The 21610-nt window shown below is 41.8% G+C and overlaps 1 protein-coding gene, 1 non-coding gene and 1 pseudogene across 4 annotated transcripts in view; 1 reads left to right on the top strand and 2 right to left on the bottom strand.

The window, feature by feature from the left end:
- The window catches only part of Kiaa1324l (KIAA1324 like), a 164979-nt gene extending 160679 nt beyond the window's left edge, over positions 1–4300 (bottom strand). For 2 of the 3 annotated variants that reach the window (XM_005358323.3, XM_026784691.1), the window contains exon 1: positions 3953–4300. In XM_005358323.3, coding sequence (XP_005358380.1) covers positions 3953–4138 — 186 coding nt within the window. In that variant the 5' untranslated portion in view covers positions 4139–4300. The remainder of the gene's footprint in view (positions 1–3952) is intronic. The other variant, XM_026784690.1, reaches the window with a different exon arrangement.
- Positions 1007–19837, bottom strand: LOC101996898 (annotated as a pseudogene).
- LOC113457411 lies at positions 9064–9225 on the top strand. Its single transcript, XR_003377990.1, has one exon. It is a non-coding gene; the product is annotated as a U1 spliceosomal RNA (small nuclear RNA).
- Positions 19838–21610: the final 1773 nt, after the last annotated feature.

Below are 21610 nucleotides of genomic sequence, written 5' to 3'. Positions count from 1 at the left end.
TGGCTGCCGATCCAGGGAAGACCACCTTCTTCTCAGCATGACGTCAGATCCCTTGCGACCAGACTCCTGCACCTCTCGGATCCACTGCCCAGGAAGCTCCTTGCTGCTCACTATAGTCCAGTTGTACCCAATCATGACACAATACAGCTTTGTGCTTCTGCCACTTTGATCTGTGCTCTGCACCTGAAACGCCTTTTCCCCAATGGAGTCACAGTCCTGTCTGACTCTGACTCTTATCTTTTTTTGGTAAATTCCTGTTCATCTTTCAAGCCCTCTTCGCTTCTTTGTTAATTCTTTTCCCAAGCCGTCCGTGTGGGTTCTAGTAACATTTGCCTCTCTTGTGAGATCAAATCCCTTATTATAATTGGTTGTTTGCATATCTGCCTCATCCTTCCTCATATATATTATATTTTAATTTTGTATTTATTTTGTTATATTTATCACAACATTTTGCCTGCAGACTAGTATAAACTGAATCAATGTTGATGGAGTAAAAGCTGTTGGCCAAAAATCATCACTCACTAAAACTTCAGATATACTGTGCAAGATTTCAGAGCAATGAACTAAGGACCTCGTGATTGCAGTTACTAAATTTAAATAATGTACACATAATCCACTTAGTTCTGTTCTTTTTTGTTCTCACAGGCTCTTTTTAATATCTCATTGCAATGCTGAATCATCTGTTGGCCTGGATACGTTTTCCTCTGGCTGCCCTAATAAGTCTAGTTAGTCAATTAGTCAAAAACATCTTACTAAATTCACAGGTGTAAGCCGAGGCTTGAGTCTGAGCCTTTGAAGTCTCCCTCACAATGCTTCCTGAAATAGTAGCCTCAAGCTCCACTAATCTAACCATCAACAGCTCTCACACTGATACAGATTTCTCCTTTGATACATCACACATCCTCATAATAAAACAGGGCATTCATTAGAGCCAGTGTGCCAGCGAAAAACAAATGCACAAAACCCCAGGAAGTTTTCCCCTCATACAAGACCCCAAATATTCGCAAACCGCTCTTACGTCCGGATACCATTTAAAGACATCACATCCTGTCCTTGCCCTTCATCTCTGGGTGCATAGACTTGCTCTCCTATTCCTCTCTCCCAAGATGTCCCTTCCTGTTGGTGTACTTCCGCGCTGCTCATCTGATCAGCAGCTGAACTTCCAAGAGCCATCATTTGGCTTCCCCTTTCCACTCCATCACCCAAGGACTTTGGCAGCACTGCACTCAGAACCTCAGTCCAGAGTCCACCTTGCCACAAAACCTAAGGTGAAAACCTCAGCCCACAGCCTAATTGAATCTTTGAAGATCCTTTGTCTCATCTCGGGCAATCGTCATCAGCTTCCTCCCAGACCAGTTTACTACACTGTCTTTTCTTCTGCAAGTAAGGAGGGAAAAAAAAATCAGTCTTTGTGACGTCATTAAACATGGCTTATTCTACAAAAGATGCTGAGGTTTAGAGTACCCTGCAGATTTTCCCATTGCCCCTTTCTCTTGTGCTATCGGCTTTGGTGCTTTAGCCTCAAAGGTCCTCGTCTTTGCTCTTCTCAGTCTCTCTCCATCTCATAGTGCTGATGTCCTTGTGTTCAGGAACAACTCCATAACTCCATTAGCGTTAAGAAAAACTATCACTGACCAGGCCGTCATGGTTCCCAGCACTAAGGAGGCAAGTACCAGGTCACTCTGTGATGTAAAGGTGAAACCCAAAAGACGCAGCAGTTAAAACAATCATATAGACAGAGAACAGCTATTTTATTCTGCTTATGGCCATAAGTCAACATCTGTCTCAGAGGAACTTGCCACAATTCTCACACTCCCAAAACAAGAAGTCCTTGCCCTCAATGCCTGAGGATCATTTACTTCTCATTTTCCTCTTCAAAACAATGGTAGACTGAAACAATGATCAGGAGCACAAATTAGCTCAGCTAGTCTGGGTATCGGCAATCAGACTGTGCCCCTGGGAAGCCTCTTGTAGTTCCAGAGGAGCCTCTAACCCACGGCACATAGTCTCACAAGCTTTCAGTCTGCAGGAAGAATATCAGCAGGTCTGTGCAGTGCTGCTTCCATAACCACAAACACCCACAGGCTGCCTCAGTAGCATCCTCTTCTATATTTTTTTCTATTTCCATCTTCAAAGAGAAAAATTCAACATTGATACCTAAAAGGATGACTCAAATACAGTTTCTAAAGCCAATTCAATGAAAAGCTGGAATTGGATGAGCATCACTCCCTTGTACGTTCCATCATCCCCTTGCCTCAGTTCTGCATGGTTATAGTCTAGAAGTCGGGATGCAGGATCACTTGGTAGAGTTCTTACCTAGCATGCAAGCCCTAGGTTTGATCCCTATCACTGTATAAACTGGGTATGGTGACCTAACCTTTGATCCCAGCACCTGAGGCAGGAGGATCAGAAACTCAAGGCCCATCACTTTTACATAAGGAATTTGAACCCTGCCTGGGCTAGAAACCTTGTAAATATGTAAATAAAGACTATGATATCTTTTCTATTGGCCTTGGCTTTTCCACTTCAAGCAGGTTCCTCACTACAAAGGATTAACGTCGCAAGGAACTTAGAACTTCACTTCAGAAAATAAACATGTTCTACGTGCTGTGACCAGGCAACTGGAGGGGAAAGTTTATCTCGACACAACAGTTGTGGACGTCAAAAAAGAGGGATCATTCACAAGTGACAACTGGCAGAAGACAGACTGAACCAACACCAGTGCCCTCTGAAATCGAGCCCAGCTGGTAGCTGAGCCCTTGCCCTGATTCGCTAGTCACAATGCAGCTGCAGAGTCCCAGGCTAGCTTTTTCCATCTCATGCCCCATCTCAGGCTGTCCTGGGACCTGTACTGTAGGAGAGGAGGATGAAAAAACCCACGGATGATGGATGATGTCTAGAAGGACGATACTCTAATTCAGAAGTGGTTCCACACGCACAAGGAACAAAATCGGCCCTTTTCTTCTCAAAGGGAGCCCGATGGCTAACCTATTTTTTGCTGGATAAATATAAAGAACCGATCATCACAATTCCGAGCAATCTTCCTTCAGACAGCATGTGTGGCTCACCTCTCCAACACGATCATTCAAAGTGGGTCAGAAATGTTCCTTCCTTCCCCTCATTGATTTTCATTAAAAGGATGCACTTTCTGGAGCGCTGAAGGGAAAGATAAACACCCAGTGCAGCTTACAGTGACACCCTCTGTAAATTTTTGGCACACTAAGTCTCGTTTTCCTAAAAGCAGAAGAAAAAAATCTAATCACCCTGAATTTATCCTTTTTGGCTATAAATCAGCAACGATTTCAAGCCGTAAAGTACACAGCTGCACGGTTTCGGCCAGGTAAAGCAGCTCCCCAAGGAGCATATTTGCTTTGCCCATTCTGATTTTCTACATCACCAACCCGCCTCTGTCCTAAGTAATTTTTTTTTGTACCTTCTTCACAACCATGTCTTGCCCCAGAACGTCAAGGGACACCACAGCATGCTTATGTGGAAACGGAGATCAAGGGAGTTGGGTAAAAGCATTTGTGGAGACAGAGGAACCGAGAAAGCAGGAGAGGGAGGGTCAGTATCTAGCGCTCTAAAAAGCTATAAAGCGATAGTTTTATAAATCCCACAAGGCAGGGCTTCCCCAGTCTCCTCCCTTTCCTGAAATTTCTCCCTCAACCCCAGGTCCTGAGCCTAGCTATCCAACCGGGGCGCCGCAAAGTCCTTTCAGAAACCCCCAAACACCAGCGCGGAGAGAAAAGGCACCACCAGAAAGACAGCAAACCTGCACACCCTCTCCTAGCCAGCTAGCACGGGCGAGCAACTTCATCATCCCTGGACACAACCGAACGCCCCTGTCCTCCAAGCCCGAAAAAGGTGATGGCCCCTCTGAGCCCGGATCCGCGCGGCCGCCCCACCCCGCACCCCGCCGCAAACTCCAGGCGGGGGACCAGGTGCTGCTCACCTCCTGGCACGCAGGAAGCGGGCGGCCCGAGGAGGGCGAGTCCCCAGCCCAGGCTGCCTGGCAGGCGGCGAGCGCCCAGCAGCAAATCCAGGCGGGGCTCCAGGGCGGCGAGCGCGCGCAGCGGGGACCCTCGGGCGGTCGCCCCCAGCCCCTGCCCCGAACCCGCCGCAGGGCGAGCAGCAGCATCGCGGCGCTGGGTGGACTCGGACGATCAGGCTGCACAGCTCCGGCTCCCGGAGGCGGCGAGGACGGTGCTTTCTGCTCCTCTCCGCCAGGCTCCGCTCAGCCTCAGCTGGTCCTCCCGCTGACAGCTCGGCCGCTCGCAGCGCGGGCAGCCTGCGCCCGTGCTCCCGTCACGCCGGAGGGAGGGACCGTGGGACGCGGGTGCGGCGCGGGGGCGGGGCGCGGGGCGGGGACGCGAGAGCCAGGAGCAGGTGGCGCGAGCTAAGGCTGAGGCCCAGCCCAGCACGCGTAGAATGGTGGCACTGCCAACCGTGCAGGAGCCTCGCGACATGATTGAGGGTGTCAGGGTGGCCAGGGACCCCGAGGTGTCGCTCCTCTTTAGAACCCTATGGACACCCTAAGAATAGCTCTTGAAAGGATCCACGCCTGGCAACCTCAAAATGAATTTCTGCATGATTAGGGTTTGCCTGAAATGGCATGGATGATAGAGGCCTGAGGTCTGTAGGATTGGACTCAGTATCTCTTCTATTTAAACGAAAATGGTTAAGGCACCCACCAGGAGGGGTCGCCGTGCGGGTTAATTAAGTTGATATGCACAAAGCTCTTGGAAGGGTGCCTGGCTTGCAGTAGATGTTTGCGGTGGTGCTTGCTGCTGATATTAATATTATTTCATACAGATGTGCAGCCTCTAACGCGCAACCCTTTTTGCTTCTGGGAAGACATTTCTCCTGTACAGAAATAATGCAATGGTGGTCTGTTTTGTGCGGCCCCCACGAAGCAGTGAACAAGGACATGTAGGTGTAGGAGGATGCCAAGGATCTTTGACCCTAGGAATTAACGAGTTATTATGTTCAGTTATCCTGCTCATTCGGCTACTTGGAGAAACCCACCTGACACGCGAAATATAAATGCACCTAAATTATCTGCAGCACTGTAAATACGTTTACTCAAATATATAAACATCCCCTTCCCGTTGTCTTCCTCTTACAGGTAAATAAATGTTCTGTTATCACTTTGCTTTTATTTCCTCTGTATGTTTTTTTTTTTTTTTTAATTCTTTAATCCATCAGGAACTCATGTGAACCAAACTTATATTATCTTGGTCAACAACTAATCACATGACTCATAAATTTAAAACATTTTCTTTATAAAAATAAAGCCCATTTTTGTCCATGTAACTAGATTAAATTACAATTACAGCTCTCCCTCAGTAGCACCGTTTGTCACTCTCATTTAGTAATTTCCTCTTAAAGGAGCAGACGGCCTAGGCTTACGAAATGTACATTGGTTTTCTCTTGTGCGGGGTACAACCAGAGGAGAACTTCCCCAACACTCAACAAAAGCCAGAACTACACCAACACTAGCAGAGCTAAAGACGTGCTATCTACTTAGACCGGATTTTGCAGGTAAAGCAGATAACCATACAAATGACCAAAAGTTTTAAAATCCTCTAAACACAAAAACAATATTAGGAAGTATGAATGGATTCAATTAATGAATGTTTGAGGTGTAAATTTTATATGGCTGGAATAAAATATTATGAAAAGTATTTCTATATGAATCCAGAAATAGGAATAATTCTAGTGAATGTGTTTGTGGATTAAGCACTCTGGAGCACAGGTATTCTGGAAAACAACTTGACAACATACCAAAACATGTTTATTCATTCAGGGAACATGGTAGAAGAGGAGACAGGAAGAATGTAAGAGCAGAAAGGAAGATAAAAAGGAAGACAGCAACAGGCTGTCTTCTGGGCACAGCACAGCCATTGCTATAGTCAAATGTTTGTCTCCTGCCTGCTAGTTCCCAAATAACTACTCAAAGGCTTAGTTTTACTTATAAACACTTGGCCTATAGCTCAGGCTTCTTATTAGCTAACTCTTACACTTGAAATAACCCATGTTTCTTATCTATGCTTCGCCACATGGCTCATGGCTTGTTGTCTCATTTTCTCTAAGTCCTGCTTTCTCTGCTGCTGGCTGGCATCTCCTCTGACCCCGCCCTTCCTCCTCCCAAGAGTCCTCCATGTCTACCTGTCCTCCCTACACTTCCTGGCTACCAAACTGTCAGGTTTTTTATTAACCAATGAGAGCAATACATATGCACAGTGTACAGAGGATTATTCCACAGCACACGGCACTCATGATATCACAGGACCCCTGCCCACTTCCCTGGACCTTCCACAGGCAATCATGGATCCCAGGGGGCACTAGCCCTCCTAGATGAATTATTAACTACTGATGAATTCTAGAGAATGGCCAGGCATTGCCTTCATTTGCATATCCAGTAGTGAGCCCACCAGGCTCTAATGGATAGCTATAAAAATGGTCACATGAATGGCCCTGGTTAGGCTCAATGATAAAACACAACAAAGAGGCTTGACTATAGCAAGGGACTTGTAGGGAGGATGACAGGAGGATGAAGGTGACAGAGGGAACCGGTGACTGTGATCAGAATGCACTGAATACTTATTTAAAGCTGCCAAAGAATAAACTTAATTAAAGTTGTGAAAATACATTAATGCCTTTAGCTAGTCATCTTTTTAAAGTCTTTTAAAATTTTTTATATAAAATATATATTAATCATTTTCCTTCCCATGCCCAAACTCCTCTCAGATCCTTCCCACCTCCCTCCCCACCCAACTTCATGCTCTCTCTCTCTCTCTCTCTCTCTCTCTCTCTCTCTCTCTCTCTCTAGTCATTTTTAATTCTAGTCATCTAAGAGATAATAAATAAGGAAATCAAGTTTTTGCACTCACTGTTGTTTAGTTGAAAAATGAACTAGCCTAAGTGTCTCGAGGGGAATGGGTAAGCAAATTATGTTTCTCCCTGTGGCAAAACTACATAGATATTAAAGCTACATGTTCAGAGGACATTGAGACTTGAGGAAGGGCAACAAAACAATAGAAATGTTTAAAAGCTGGAAACTCACCTTAGCAAGTAGCTCGTCTCCAGGTGTGGTAGGAGGGATGAGGTGTGCAGCTGAGTGGGTTTTACTGAAGGCGTATGATTGAAATAAACTAATCCACAATTGTTGGCAGAGATTAATAGAAAGGCAGCTGTTTTCTTTTCTTTCTTTCTCTCTTTTTTTTACAGGCTCTGTTTTCACTTTCTCCATGTTATTGTACAATATTATTGCAATCATTATGCACCATTTACAGTGTCTGTAGTCTTTGATGTAGAACAATTCTACCTGGCGGGGAAATCAGACACACAAAAATGTAAAGACCAAAATGTTAACCCGTGTTATTAAGGTAAATGAAACCTAAACATCTTGTACAAAGAAAGAGTGAAACAAATAATGCTATTTGTGAAAGAAACTTCTTACATTAATTAATTTTAGTAGAATTTATATGAGGGATGTAAAAATTCATGAATCAAATAGCACTCTAGATCAGAGAGACCCACCCTGAAGTATCGCTGATGTGTTTGGAGGATACAGAGGATATGACATAGAAACAGCCTAATTGGAAGCATTGTACGTTCGTCCTCCACAGGGATAATTTAACAAAAACACATAAGCTATGAATCTACCGCTATAAATATGACAAATGAACAATTTTCCATAATATGACAATATTTTGAATGTTTTCTGTCACATATAGATGAACTGATGATATACATCTGTAAAACACATGCACATGCATGCACGCGTGCGCGCACACACACACACACACACACACACACACACACACACACCACACGCACGCACGCACACATGAAAGAAATAGCCTAACTGGATCCAGCTCTGTGTTTGCCATATTTACTGTGCATCCTGTGATTGGTTGGAAAGACTAGCAAGTCTCGGATATTTGTTGAAGGAATATGCTCTTAAATTAGGTCACAGTTCCCTTATATAGTAGCTTAGGTTGCAGTCTGCTCCAGATGGAGGCACCTTTATCCTAATTGCATTTGACATACTCACCGCCATATTACCCAACTACCAATGGCTTCATGAAAGGTACCTGACACAGAAAACCCTTGAGAAACGTTTTTCCCATTCAGTGAGGAAATTTATGCACAGTAGACGTTCAATACCTTTTATTTATTAAAATATGAGCAGATTTCATGGTAATGATTGCCTAGAAAAAAGCAAGCTTGGGAAGAAGTAGAGAGGACTTCGCCTGAGCATGAATTCTGAGGAAGGGGCGCGTGCACACTCACAAGTGTTCGTGCCCACATGAAGGTCAATGCTCAACCCTCCACCCTGCTTTTTCAGAGAAGATCTGTCACCAAATGTGGAGCTCAAGGATTCAGCTTGTGTAGTTGTACAGAAAGAAGTCCCTTTGATCCACCGGTCCCTTCTCCATCTGTGCCCCCCTCCCAGGCACATGCCAACATGCCCAGCTTTTATCTGGATTCTGGGTGTCTCACTTCAAGTGTCTTGTGCTTACACAAAAAGCACTTGCCCGCTGAGCTATCTCCATAGACCTGAACTTTGAACATATTTTTAGTTTCTGTTTCGTTTTCTAAGATTCATTTTTATTTCTGTGTATGTATGTGTGCTCATTTGTGCATGCTATGTGTGTGTATATGTCTAAAGAGGCCAAAAGTGACTGTTGGATCCCTTGTAGCTAAAGTAGAGCTGATTGTGGGTCAGCCATAACCAAACTCAGTTCCTCCGCAAGAGTGGCACCTGCTCTCACCTGCTGAGTCATCTCTCCAGCCCCAGGATTTTATTTGTCAAAGCAAAGAAGGCAGAAAGGGGACTAGAAAAGGAGAAAGGAAATATCTGAAGTAAATATGAAAAGTAAAGTTTTTTGTATTGGTGAGTATTGGGTAGCAGTTATGCTAATAACCAGCATATACTGGGCATTTAATAGATGAATATTAGGAGTATTCTAAAATCAAGTACTTTACTTAATCTTCAAAATCACTGTGGCATGGGTTCCCATTATCCACCTATTTTCCAGATAAAGAAAAGAAGTCATACTTACCTGGCGGGGGAGAAACTATGATCACGAAAATGGTTTTCCCAGGGTTAGTCTTGTCTATTGCACTCCTGAAGTGCTAACTGCTGTGATTTCCCCAAATGCAGGAAACTCGACTGCATAATTTGTGGTAGTGGGGACTGTGTTCGTGCTCTCCCCTGGAAAGGAAGAAAAAAGGGGGACAAAAAGAAAGAAAGAAAGTCATAATTTCCTCAGCAGGAAACAGCCCAGGATTTCAGACACTGGCAGATTTGTTTCCCTCCTTGGGGAGTTAATTTTGTTATCCTCTGTACTTTTCTAAGCTTTTGAAATACCTAAGCATTGAAATTATTGCATGGAATCCATCTTAACTAGATCTAAACACTCATATTAAAAAAAAATCAGGAGACAAAAGAGATGCAACTTAAAAATAATTTGTATGATACTATATGAGGCCTTGAGTTCAATGTTTAGACCCACCTTAAAAATCAAAAATTTTGAGAGGATAGATAAATAAGGGTGTTTTCTGGATAACACAAAGCACATAGCTATTTCTAGCTGGTTACGTTCTGGATAATATAACACAAAGCACAAAGCTATTTCTAGCTGGTTATGCTAAATGTCTTAACTCTTGGACTTCATTTTACTAGTTGAAAAAAGACAGTTATTTGCAAAATAACTTTGATTTGATTTGATTATTCTTACCTTCATTTATTTTATGAGAATCTCATATATGAGCATTATATTTACACCATTCCCCTCCACTCCTCTCTTCCACCACTCCCCTGTCCTCTTATTTTTTATTAGTGTTATATGTGTAAATTTATAAATACAACCTGCTAGGTTTATTTAGTGCTCCATAAATACATGTGTTTAGGATTGACTACTTAAGATTAGCTAACCCACTGGGAGCGTGTCCCTGCAGAAGACTGATTCTCCCTCTCCAGGCAATTGATTGCCTACAACTCTCAGTCTAGGCATGGGCCATGTGAGGTCCCCCATTCACATTGACATGTCAATTGTTACTGTCATTTTCAGGTTTTATTTTGTCAGCCATATTGTTGACATCTTATGGGTGCAGCATTGCTGTCATACATAGAAGACATTATCTTGTAGTAGCTTCTATAATGCTTTTGCCTCCTGTGCTCTAAATCTTCAGTATAGGGTTTATGTTATAGATGTTATCAACTGGGATTGGGCATTCCATGGTCAGTTGTTTTCTGTATCTTGACAAGCCTTGTCTTTCTGCAATGTTCACCATTTGCTGCAAAATAAAGCTTTTTTGATGAGGGGTGAGAACTATACTTATCTGTGGCATAAGGATAAGTATTTAGAATATAGCTATGGAATTCCCTCCTACTGAATAGGTAGGTCTTGAGTCCAACAAGAAAGCTGTCATTTGCCATCAGGGTGTAAATATCACTATTGCACCTTTCCAAATAGCTTGCTATTTTAGTGGTTGTGATTCATGGGACTACTGATTGCTTTTCTCCTTTGGCAGCATTCCTAGGTCCTTCTGGTACAGTCGTCAGAGATGAGGCTTCCAGATCGATTCCAGTTCAGTTCCTCCAAGTCCTCTCTCCAAAGTATATGGTATCATCAGTCAATAGGGTCTTACCTTCAATTTCTGGTAGACAATCAAGGGCCAAAGCAGTAGAGAAGGCAGGTCTTGAACTCTTCTGAAGTTCAAAGGGCAGTTATGGTGATGTGAATGAGAATATCCCCATAACATCAAACATTTGAATACTCAGTCCTCAGTTGGCTGCACTGCTTGGGTGGGTTGAAAAAGTATGACCTTATTGGGAGAAGTATGTCACTGGAGATGGGTTTCGAGGTTACAAAACCTTCCAGTCATTCCTATTTCATTCTCTCCCTACTTGAGGCTCAAGATGCTAGCTCTCAGGTTGCTACTCCACCTGCCACTTCTTTTCCATGATGGACTCATCTCTCTGGAACCAGAAACCCAAATAAACTCTTCTTCTTATAAGTCGTCCTGATATTTTATCACAGCAATAGACTAGTAACTAATGCTGTGGTTTCCCACGCTTGGCACTGCATTTTAATGTTAGATTCTCTATGGCTTTTGGGGGAACATAGTCACCCCAAGTAGCATGACATCATTTAAACATATATGTGTGTATATGTTTATATATAACATACATACACATACTTATAAATAATGTTATATATGTGTGGATGTACTCAATATGATATTTTCTAGTTCCATCCAAATGCCTACAATTTAATCATTTCATTTTACCTTAGAGCTGAATAGTATTCCATTATGTATAAGTACCACATTTCAATTATCAATTCATCAGCTGAAGGACATTTAAATTGCTTCCATTTTCTGGCAATTGAGAATGGCAATGAACCTAGCTGAGCAAGCATCTGTAGAATAGAATGTAAAGTCCTTAGGGCCTATGCTGAGGAGTGGAACAGCCGGGTCATATGGTAGCTTGATTTTAAACTTTTTGAGGATTCTCCACCCCAATTTCCATAATGGTTTTACTACTTTGCAATTCCACCAGCAGTGAATGAGTGAACGAGGGTTCCCCTTTCTCCACATTCTCCTCAACATTTGTTATCCGTTGTTTATTTTACATAAAGTATACATTAATTCAATTTTATAAAAACAAAACTGAAGCAAAAAAATATTATGTTTCTCATCTTAATTACTTTTCTATTGCTATGAATAGACACCATAATCAAGGCAACATATAGATAGGTATGATGCTGGAACAATAGCTGAGATCTTAGATCTGGCCCAGAGAGAGAGAGAGAGAGAGAGAGAGAGAGAGAGAGAGAGAGAGAGAGAACCTGAGCCTGGTGTGGGCTTTTGAAACCTCAAAGCCCACCCCCCAGTGACATACCTTGTCCAACAAGGCCACACCTCCTAATCCTTCTCAAACATTTCCACCAACTGGAAACCGAACATTTAAATAATAAGCCTATGGAGGTCATTTACATTCAAATCACCACAGTTCATAAGCTATTTTTCTCCATCACATTCTGCATTTTATATATAATTTATTCATTATTTTAAGTTTCAGTAAAGGAGGAATGAGGAATCCAGAAAATTCAATAGATGGATTTCTAAAGGAGAAAAAGGGGGTAGTTCTTTCTGTTTTTAATCTGTTTGTTTTGTTTTAGTTTTTTTATGAAGGTCATTTGAATAAAAGCTAACTTCAAATGTCTTGTTTTTTTTTTGTTTTTTTTTTTAAACAATGTCTTAATTTACTTCTCTAAACCCATTAACCAATGGAACGCTTTTCTTTTGCATGCCTGAGACCTTCTTAAAAGATCAAAATGAAACTGTTTGTATTAAAGAACAAAAACTTTTCTTGGATAGAAAGTTGAACCTACTGTGAGAGGTTGTGGAAACACTAAAGAATAATAAATTAGAGCTCTTCAGACAGTAGAAAAGTAAGGTACAACATGGTGAGTGGATTTACTCATTGTTGGTCAATACGCTAATTTATTTCAGAAACACCCTCATACACACCCAAAATAAGGTTTTACAAGTTATCCATGGATGTCCCTTAGCCATTCACATTGACCCATGAAATTAACAATCACAGATGTGCAATCGGGCAAACCTGCGTTAAATGGAAACTCTCCTCCTTACTGGCTATGTGAGCATTGCCTAAACCTTTAGTCCCTTTCAGTACTTTCATCTGAAAATCAGAACTGAGAATTCCTGACATTGTAGGATTGGTGTACAATAAATTAATGTATCTAATGAGTTCATGACTCTGAAGTGTCTGCCATTGTTATTGCTATAGTTATAATTTGTTGTAAATATCCCTTCCCTAAATTGTTTGCACTGTATTTACCTGAAGTCTGAAAGTCCCCAGGAAGGGAGATGCCTCCAATGTCCTCTTAAGTCAGAAGTTTTGCATCTTTTTGGTGTAGAAACCAGCCATGAGAAGCTCAATAGAGGCCAGAGTCTCAGTAGTTTACCCTAAGACAATATCTGGTTCCAAGAAAGGCCACAAACTGAGACCACCCAGGCACCACTTAGGAATAGATCATCCAAAGGAAATTCCTAACGTTCTGACTATTGTAGATAGGGTCACCTGTCAGCACACACCCTTCGCTTTTCACCAGGACACCCCTAGACAAATGTCAGCCAATCAGGGGTCCTGAACCTGAGAAATCCCTCACCCCAATCTTTCCGACTATAAAAACCCAACCCTAACTAAACTCGGGGCTCTTCGATTACTCCAAATGTTGGACACACAAAAAGTTCGAGTTTGCAAACTTACATAAGAATAAAGGCTTTTGGGCTGGAGAGATGGCTCAGTGGTTAAGAGCACTGCTTGCTTTCCTAAAGGTCCTGAGTTCAATTCCCAGCAACCACATGGTCGCTTACAACCTTCCATAATGAGATCTGGCGCTCCCTTCTGGCCTGTAAGCATGCGTGCAGACAGAATACTATAGACACAATAAATAAACCTTTAAAAAAAAAAGGAGAAGAAAGGCTCACTGCTTTTAGATACAGGACTCGGTCTCCTAGTTGGTTTGGGGGGACTCTATGATCTGGGGATAACAGTTGGAAATTGTATTAGTCAGGGTTCTCTAGAGTAACAGAGCTTTTAGAATGAATCTCTGTATATATATATACATAGAAAAGGTATTTATTAGAATGGCTTACGGGCTGTTTAAACTAATCCAACAGTGGCTGCCTATGAATGGAAAGCCCAAGAATCCAGTAGTTGTTCAGTCTATGAGGCTGGTGTCTCAGCTGGTCTTCAGTATTACTGGAATCCCAAAGAAGTCGGCTCTATGAAGTAGGCTCTTGCGCCAGTGAAGGAATGGACATGCAAGCAAGGCGAAAGCAAGCAAGCAAAGAGCAAAAGCTTCCTTCTTCCATGTCCCTAAATAGGCTTCCAGCAGAAGGCATGGCACAAATTAGATGGAGATTTTTCCCAGCTCAATAATTCTGGATTAAAGGTGTGTCTTTCTGTCTCAAGATCAAGATTAAAGGTCTGTGTTCCTATTGGAAAGATTAGAAGTATATCTTCTCACCTTAAGTTAAGCAAAAATCGCTCACATGTATGCCCCTCCATTTTGGGCTCAGTTCATTCTAGACTTAGCCAAGTTGACAACCAAGCATAGGTATTGCAGTAATTAAAAGATCTAATGGGAACTCACCAAGGCCAGCTGGACTGGGACTGATGGAGCATGAAACCAGACTGTCTGAACATGGCTGACATGGAGGGCTGACTGAGAAGCCAAGGACAATGGCTTTGGGTTTTGATCCTACTGCATGTACTGGCTTTGTGGGAATCTAGTCTGTTTGGATCCCCACCTTCCTAGACCTGGATGAAGGGGGGAGGACCTTGGACTTCCCACAGGGCAGGGAACCCTGACTGCTCTTTGGACTGGAGAGGGAGGGGGAGGAGGAGTGGGGGACAGGGAGGAAAATGGGAGTCGGGGAGGGGAAAATTTGTAATAAAAATAATAATAATAAACCAATAACAAGAATTACATATAGATTCTTGTACTGTGTGCTGATCTTTGGTGTGGATATTTGCATCTTTGATCTTGAGTGTATGATCTTAAAAGCTCTTCATTCCTGAGTGCCTGCTACTCTGACCCCCTGGTTGTTCCTTCAGCTAATTGGATCCATTTGGGCTTCCCTTTGCCTTAAAGCCTGGAATGTTTGCTTCCTCTGCCTGCGGTGTTCCTCTTCAAGTCTTTCCTCAAGTGTCCTTTCCTAGTGGGTCTCCCCTCTAAAATTCCTGCATTTTCCTATCTCCCTGTCTTTGCTTTACTTTGCTCCCTAGGGCTATCACTGCCAGCTGCATATTTTGCCTATTGCCTGCTTCTTCTACCCAAAGTCTAAGCTCCGCAAACACAGGATTTTGTTTGTTTTTAATTGCTATATTCCCAGATCTAATATACAAGCATCAATAAGTATGTGTAGCATGAATCAATGTGTTACATGAGCACCATAAATGAGAGAATTGATTTTTTGATAACATGAACTACTTCAGACACACTGCAATTATTTGAAGTTTCCAAAATTTCTCCTGCACTATCAATGAGGGCACCTGGTATTTTGATCACTAATATGCATCATCACAGTCACACTATAATTAATTTAGTTGTTTCTAAAAAAAAGTATGCAGCGATGAATTTTGAATGGATCCCCAATTCTCAATTTAAGAAACAAAAAATTAACTGCACATAATGGATGCTACCCCCATTTGGTTTTTAGAGAAAAATCTATTATATATTTACTTCATTATATCGTCTGGTATATAGTGCCTTGCAGAATTTCCGAGAGAGAAAGTAAACAAAGTTTGGATCTGTAAAACCAAATGAAACAAAGAACAGTGCTCTACCAGGCAACGAGGCAACAAGGCAACAGGTACAAATTCTCCTGTGGGCTTCATAGAGTACTCAATGCTCTGTGCCATCTAGTGCAGAGGAACCAAATTCCACTGGGGTTGTTTTTGCCCTAGGAATTTATCTGTGATCATGCTGCTGCTTCTTGTTGTTCTCTGTCTCCTCCATCTCATCTGAGAATGTTTCTTTAACCTGCTTTCAATGTAGACTCAAGTCCCAACGGAGTCTTGGGAATATGGAGGGATAATGTCAACAAGACCAGAGAATCCCAAGTGTAACAACAAACAAAAGCTTCCTGCAGCTGCCTGAGGTTTTTCTGTTGTCATTGCTCTTCTTCTATGAGCGTAACTGCACATTAGTGTTTTCCTTGCTTAGATCTGTCTTTTAAAAAACTAATAAATACTTTGTATCTATAAGACTTAATATTGTACTGTAAATAAGTATAGTTTCATCAGAATTTCTTGTTTTTCTAAAAATTTAACTTTTAAATGTAATAGAGTTAAATTGGAATATCTTAACTATTTAACCTTTATGGTTCAAAAAGGCATGCTAAAATTAAGGCAAAATGGATATGAAATAAATCAAACAAATTTCTGTAGCACTTACTCTCTTACCACTCACAATCTATAAGTAGTCTTATTCCTGCACTAGAACTTTCATATGTTGGTACTGTTCATTTCTGGTCTAGTTTGGTGACAATCCCATCTCCACATCCTGAAATACATTGAGTGGATTTTGGAGGTAACCACGTGAGATCTCCCACACGTGGCACACTAGGGAGCACTACGCAGTCATAAAAGGAAATCGACTACGTATGTGCATTTTAACTTGGATGAATTTTAAAACCATTACATTAAAAAGAAGCTAATCTCAAAAAATACATGCTGTTATCATTTCATCTATATGGAATCACCCAAAAAAATTATAGTTACAGAAATTTCTGCTTCTTAGTGACTGAAGTGGAAGGGACCGATAATTACAAAGTGATAACACAAAGCAGATATGTAGGAATGGCGATATATGTTTTGTATCTTCAGAAGTGGCTGCTATGAACATTAAAAGTCTATACTTGTTATAATTCATAGAACTGCACACCAAAAAGATCAATTTTGCTATTAACTTTGAATTCTCTATTACTGTTGACTTCCTTCCTTCACGTTTCTTCTGTGTTCAGCCACCATCTGATCCAGTCATGACTGGGGTCATTGAAATCTTAGCTATGGAATGGTTGGCCTAGTGAGCCTACCTATACACAGATGCTGTCGTCTCTGACTTTGATCACTAGATAGATATCACAGCGCCAAGAGGCACTCCAGAGGATCCCCTAGGCTCTGTCTTAGAAAGTCATGGGCAATAGCATCATATTTTTAACTTCTCAGTCCACTGCAAAAGAAAGTCCCAAAATAACATGTTTTAATTTCAAATTCCCAATCAATTTTGTCCTCTGGAGGAATACTCCGCTAAGTAACACTGAGACTTTTAAGCTTGCAGAAGCCAAATAATGGATTTAAGATACAAAAGATTTGTGCCTTGATCACTAAATATAATAATGAGGAATGTCCTCCCCATACTCCTTACCACATTGGGAGAAATAGCATTATGCATTAATTGCTCAGAGAACATATTTTATTCTGAAGGATATAGCCCCAATGTTAGAAGGTATTGCTCTCCACTCACAGGGTCCTAAGTCTTCCTTAAACTCTCTGCTGTGCCAGAAGTCAGCTTTTTCGTAACGATCGTACTGGACTCCAAGAATAGCAGCCTTAATTATTTTGCTATAAATTGATTTTATTGATCACAAGCAATACTGTGTGAGATGGCATGATTAAATAAAGGCATTCACTAAGTTAACAGAAACAGCATAGAAGCCCCCAAATTATCCAGATTGTTGTTTCAGTGAGGACAAAGGCACTATTTGTTCCATAATGGAAGAAACACAATGCAGTCAACAGAAGACAGGTTTGACCCTCATTGTAATATCAGTGTAGAAAATTCATAATTGATCATTTGCCCATGGTAGTATCCAGGCTATTAGTATTGTAGGAGCCTGCTTGTTTGTTCCTGGGTGCTCAGCCCCAAAATACTCACACAGAAATTATATTATTTAAATCACTGCTTGGCCCATTAGCTCTAGCTTCTTATTGGCTAACTCTTATATCTTAATTTAACCCATCTCCATCAATTTGTGCATCACCACAAGGCCCATGGCCTACCAACAAAGTTTCGGTGTGTCTGACTCTGGCAGCAGCTTCATGGCTTCTCCCTGACTCCACCTCCTTTCTCCCAGCATTCTGTTTAGTTTTCCTCGCCTAGCTCTACTCTACCCTATCACAGGCCTAAAACAGTTTCTTTATAAACCAATGGTATTCAGAGTATACAGAGGGGAATCCCACATCCAGGCTATTAGTTCTTTATTGAGACATGTGTAGTCATCATTACTGCTATGCTAGGCCCTTCACTGTTTATTACTTCAGTGATATCACTCACAGTGCATCAACTTGGTTGATATCAACATGGTGAGTCAGCTGACTCACTTGGTCATAGTGCCTTTGGTTAAAACCAACATTCATATGGGACATTATTATTATTATCATATACTACATCTAAATCAAAAGGTGCATTCTCTACTACTCTCCAGTCTTCCTTACCACCATACTTCTGGTTCTGTTTTCTTCCAGGTTCATAACTATATAGCCAAACCTCTTCACTTATTCATATATTGTGTAGATCTTATAACACCATTGTATGGGCAAAATATACCAAAATGTATGCATTGGAGAAGCTGGAGACCCATTCTCAAACTTCCTTCAGGGATACTCATGACTTATTTGTAAAGCTGGCCCTTAAGTATTTTTAAAAAAAAAATAAAATTAGGAATAATAAACTAAAAACCAAGAAAAAACATAAACCTCTTACAAGCAGAATGTTACACTAAATGAGACAGTAAGTAAATGCTGGCACAATTATTCCTGTAAGACACATTATTCAAAGGTAACAAGGTCAACTGTGAACCATATGTATGTATATTAATGTTTGTATCTATTAACTAATACTGACCTTGCTATGGAAAGGAACATTACAAGATATTAAAGAAGTTATAAAACAAAAATTCATATATATGCATGAAATGTCAGAGAATTAAAAAAATGAAAAAAATTCATGTGGCGGGACAGTTTTTTTTTTGAGGGGTGCAATGAACTTTATTGATGGTATTCAAGAGAGTGGGGCTCCCTAAGCCCCCTCCTGCTATTCTGGGGGTCTGGGATGGAAACTGTGAGGGAGATGCTCAGTGTCAAGGGTTAGTTAGGACAGGGACTGCTCAGCAACCGAGGACCTCTCTCTTGCTGTGTCCTTGCTGGGATGGGTGGTCCAGGGCGGGCATCTTACTCCTTGGAGGCCATGTAGGCCATGAGGTCCACCACTCTGTTGCTGTAACCGAATTCATTGTCGTACCAGGAAATGAGCTTTACAAAGTTGTCATTGAGAGCAATGCCAGCCCCAGCATCGAAGGTGGAAGAGTGGGAGTCATGGTTAAAGTCACAGGAGACGACCTGGTCCTCACTGTAACCCAGGATGCCCTTTAGTGGGCCCTCAGATGCCTGTTTCACCACCTTCTTGATATCATCATACTTGGCAGCTTTCTCCAGGCGGCATGTCAGATCCACGACGGACACATTGGGGGTAGGAACGCGGAAGGCCATGCCCGTGAGCTTCCCGTTCAGCTCTGGGATGACTTTGCTCACAGCCTTGGCAGTGCTAGTGGACACAGAGATGATGTTCTGGGCAGCACCACGGCCATCTCGCCACAACTTCCCAGAGGGGCCATCCACAGTCTTCTGGGTGGCCGTGATGGCATGGACTGTGGTCATGAGTCCTTCCACGATGCCAAAGTTGTCATGGATGACCTTGGCCAAGGGGGCTAAGCAGTTGGTGCAGGAAGCGTTGCTGACAATCTTGAGGCAATTGTCATACTTGTCATGGTTCACACCCATCACAAACATGGGAGCATCGGCAGAAGGGGTGGAGATGATGACCCTCTTGGCCCCACCCTTCAAGTGGGCCCCAGCCTTCTCCATGGTGGTGAAGACACCGGTAGACTCCACAACATACTCGGCGCCGGCATCCCCCCATTTGATGTTGGCGGGATCTCGCTCCTGGAAGATGGTGATGGCCTTCCCGTTGATGACAAGCTTCCCATTCTCAGCCTTAACTGTGCCTTTGAACTTGCCATGGGTGGAGTCATACTGGAACATGTAGACCATGTAGTTGAGGTCGATGAAAGGGTCATTGATGGCAACAACGTCCACTTTGCCGGAAATGAAGGCAGTCCAATACGGCCAAATCCGTTCACTCCGACCTTCACCATCGTGTCTCTGGAACGAGGCTGGCACTGCACGAAAAGAAGCGGCTGTCTCCAAAACAGGGAGGAGCAGAGAGCCGCGGGACAGGTTTTAATCCTTTTTCAACTTTCCTATTTTAAGATAAACTCAAGTGTGATAGGCATGCAAATTCCTCCAGCTCTCTTCCCCAGATGTCTCGGGTGAGAGCAGAGTAGAAAATAGAGTTTCACTGTACAGATCAGGATGTGCAGTGGGATGTGATCATAATCCAGAGGAAAAGACTGGTTGACTCGGCACAAGTGCTCCACATTGTTTAAAGCTGTAATCGCTGTATGGAAGTCAAGACCCATGAAACCACAGAGCCTTGGAGAAGAATTAGGATTTAAAGTTCCCTAAGAAAATCCAAACTCAGATTTTTATATCTTCTCTCCATCACCTCTAATCCTTTCCTCAAAAGACTTCTCAGATAAATAAATAGACAAATAAGTCAAGAAGCCAATGTCTTCAGAGGAAAGCATCCTATCTTTGGACAGCTCACACAATATGAACATCTTCCAGATTACCAAAACTGTATCCTCCATGGCCATAGTTCTCACTCTAGGGTCCTCAGGGAGTTTTCTCCCCCACAATGTTATATTGAGATAACATCATTCTTCCATCATTACCCAACCCTGTAAATTAGTTACTTTCTATTGTGAGTTATACATAAGCTATGTCATCAACAAATGTTTGTCACCTACAAATCTATCCCATTATCTGTCACGGCTTTGAGACACCATAATAAAGTCAATATATTTAGCAATTTTCTGTTGTTAGCATTTATTTTAAAAACCTTTATCTGTATAAAACAAAGTTTTCTTTCAGTTCATTGAGGATACCAGCTTCTAACCTAGAATTCAAGCATTTGAATGTTACCACTGTTGTTACTCACAAAGACAATAGTCTCTGAAAAGGCTAAAACCTGGGGCTTATTTCTCTTGACATTGCTTTGGGTCTCAGATTTCAGGTGCAGTAAAATGTGAAAAACACAAAACTCCGACAGCTGAAGAATATCATCATTATTGAGGCTAATTATGTCCATATTTCAAAGCAGTTCAAAATTGAGAACTCTCAAAACTGTATTTCTATTCTCCACTACCCAGTTACAACCTAAAACATTAGGTGTTTAATTAAGGGGAAATAAAAGCCAAATGTCTAAATCTAATTTCATGATATATTTTTGTCCTAAATATTTTAGGTTATGCTTTAACTGTGTAACAAACCTCCCTCAGATTTTTTGGAAAGCCAGTGTTACTCTTGTCTCCTTCCAATTGGCTATATTTTGAATGAATCTGCAATGCTACTATCCCCCTAGAATCGACAGAAGGTCACTTTCCATTTCTAAAATGAAGAATTATTCAACAGAGCTGACCAGCTGTACAGGTAATACAGTTCTTACTGTACCTCGGAGAGAAAATGCTCCTTCGGAGAAATTCAGAGAAATTGGCATTTGTTATTCTAATGTATTTTGCCTGTGAATGTCTGGGCTGGGTCAGTTCCCCACGTGTTCCTCAGGTCCTAATGAGGCTCTGGTAATAGGGTGGAGAAAGATACAGTTCTCATTGGTCATGTCCTCGCAGAAATAAAATCGCATTGGTCACTTATAGAATGCCTATGAAGGCTCTTTGGTTAACTCTGATCCTTGACATTTATAACCCAGAGCTTGAATTTTGACACCACAATCCTGATAGACATTTGATGATGTTTTTCTTGCAGTAATGAAATAAGGAATGGAGAGAAAATTTTAGGCATGCCCTGTCAAATGAACATTACACAGTAAATAAAATAAAACGGACAAACTATTTGGTTGAGAACCAGCTCTGCTCTCTA

Source organism: Microtus ochrogaster, chromosome 26 (genome assembly GCF_000317375.1).
Source record: "Microtus ochrogaster isolate Prairie Vole_2 chromosome 26, MicOch1.0, whole genome shotgun sequence".
Classification (NCBI taxonomy): domain Eukaryota; kingdom Metazoa; phylum Chordata; class Mammalia; order Rodentia; family Cricetidae; genus Microtus; species Microtus ochrogaster.
Note: the sequence above shows the minus strand (reverse complement) of the source record. Positions and strands in the feature narration are given on the sequence as shown.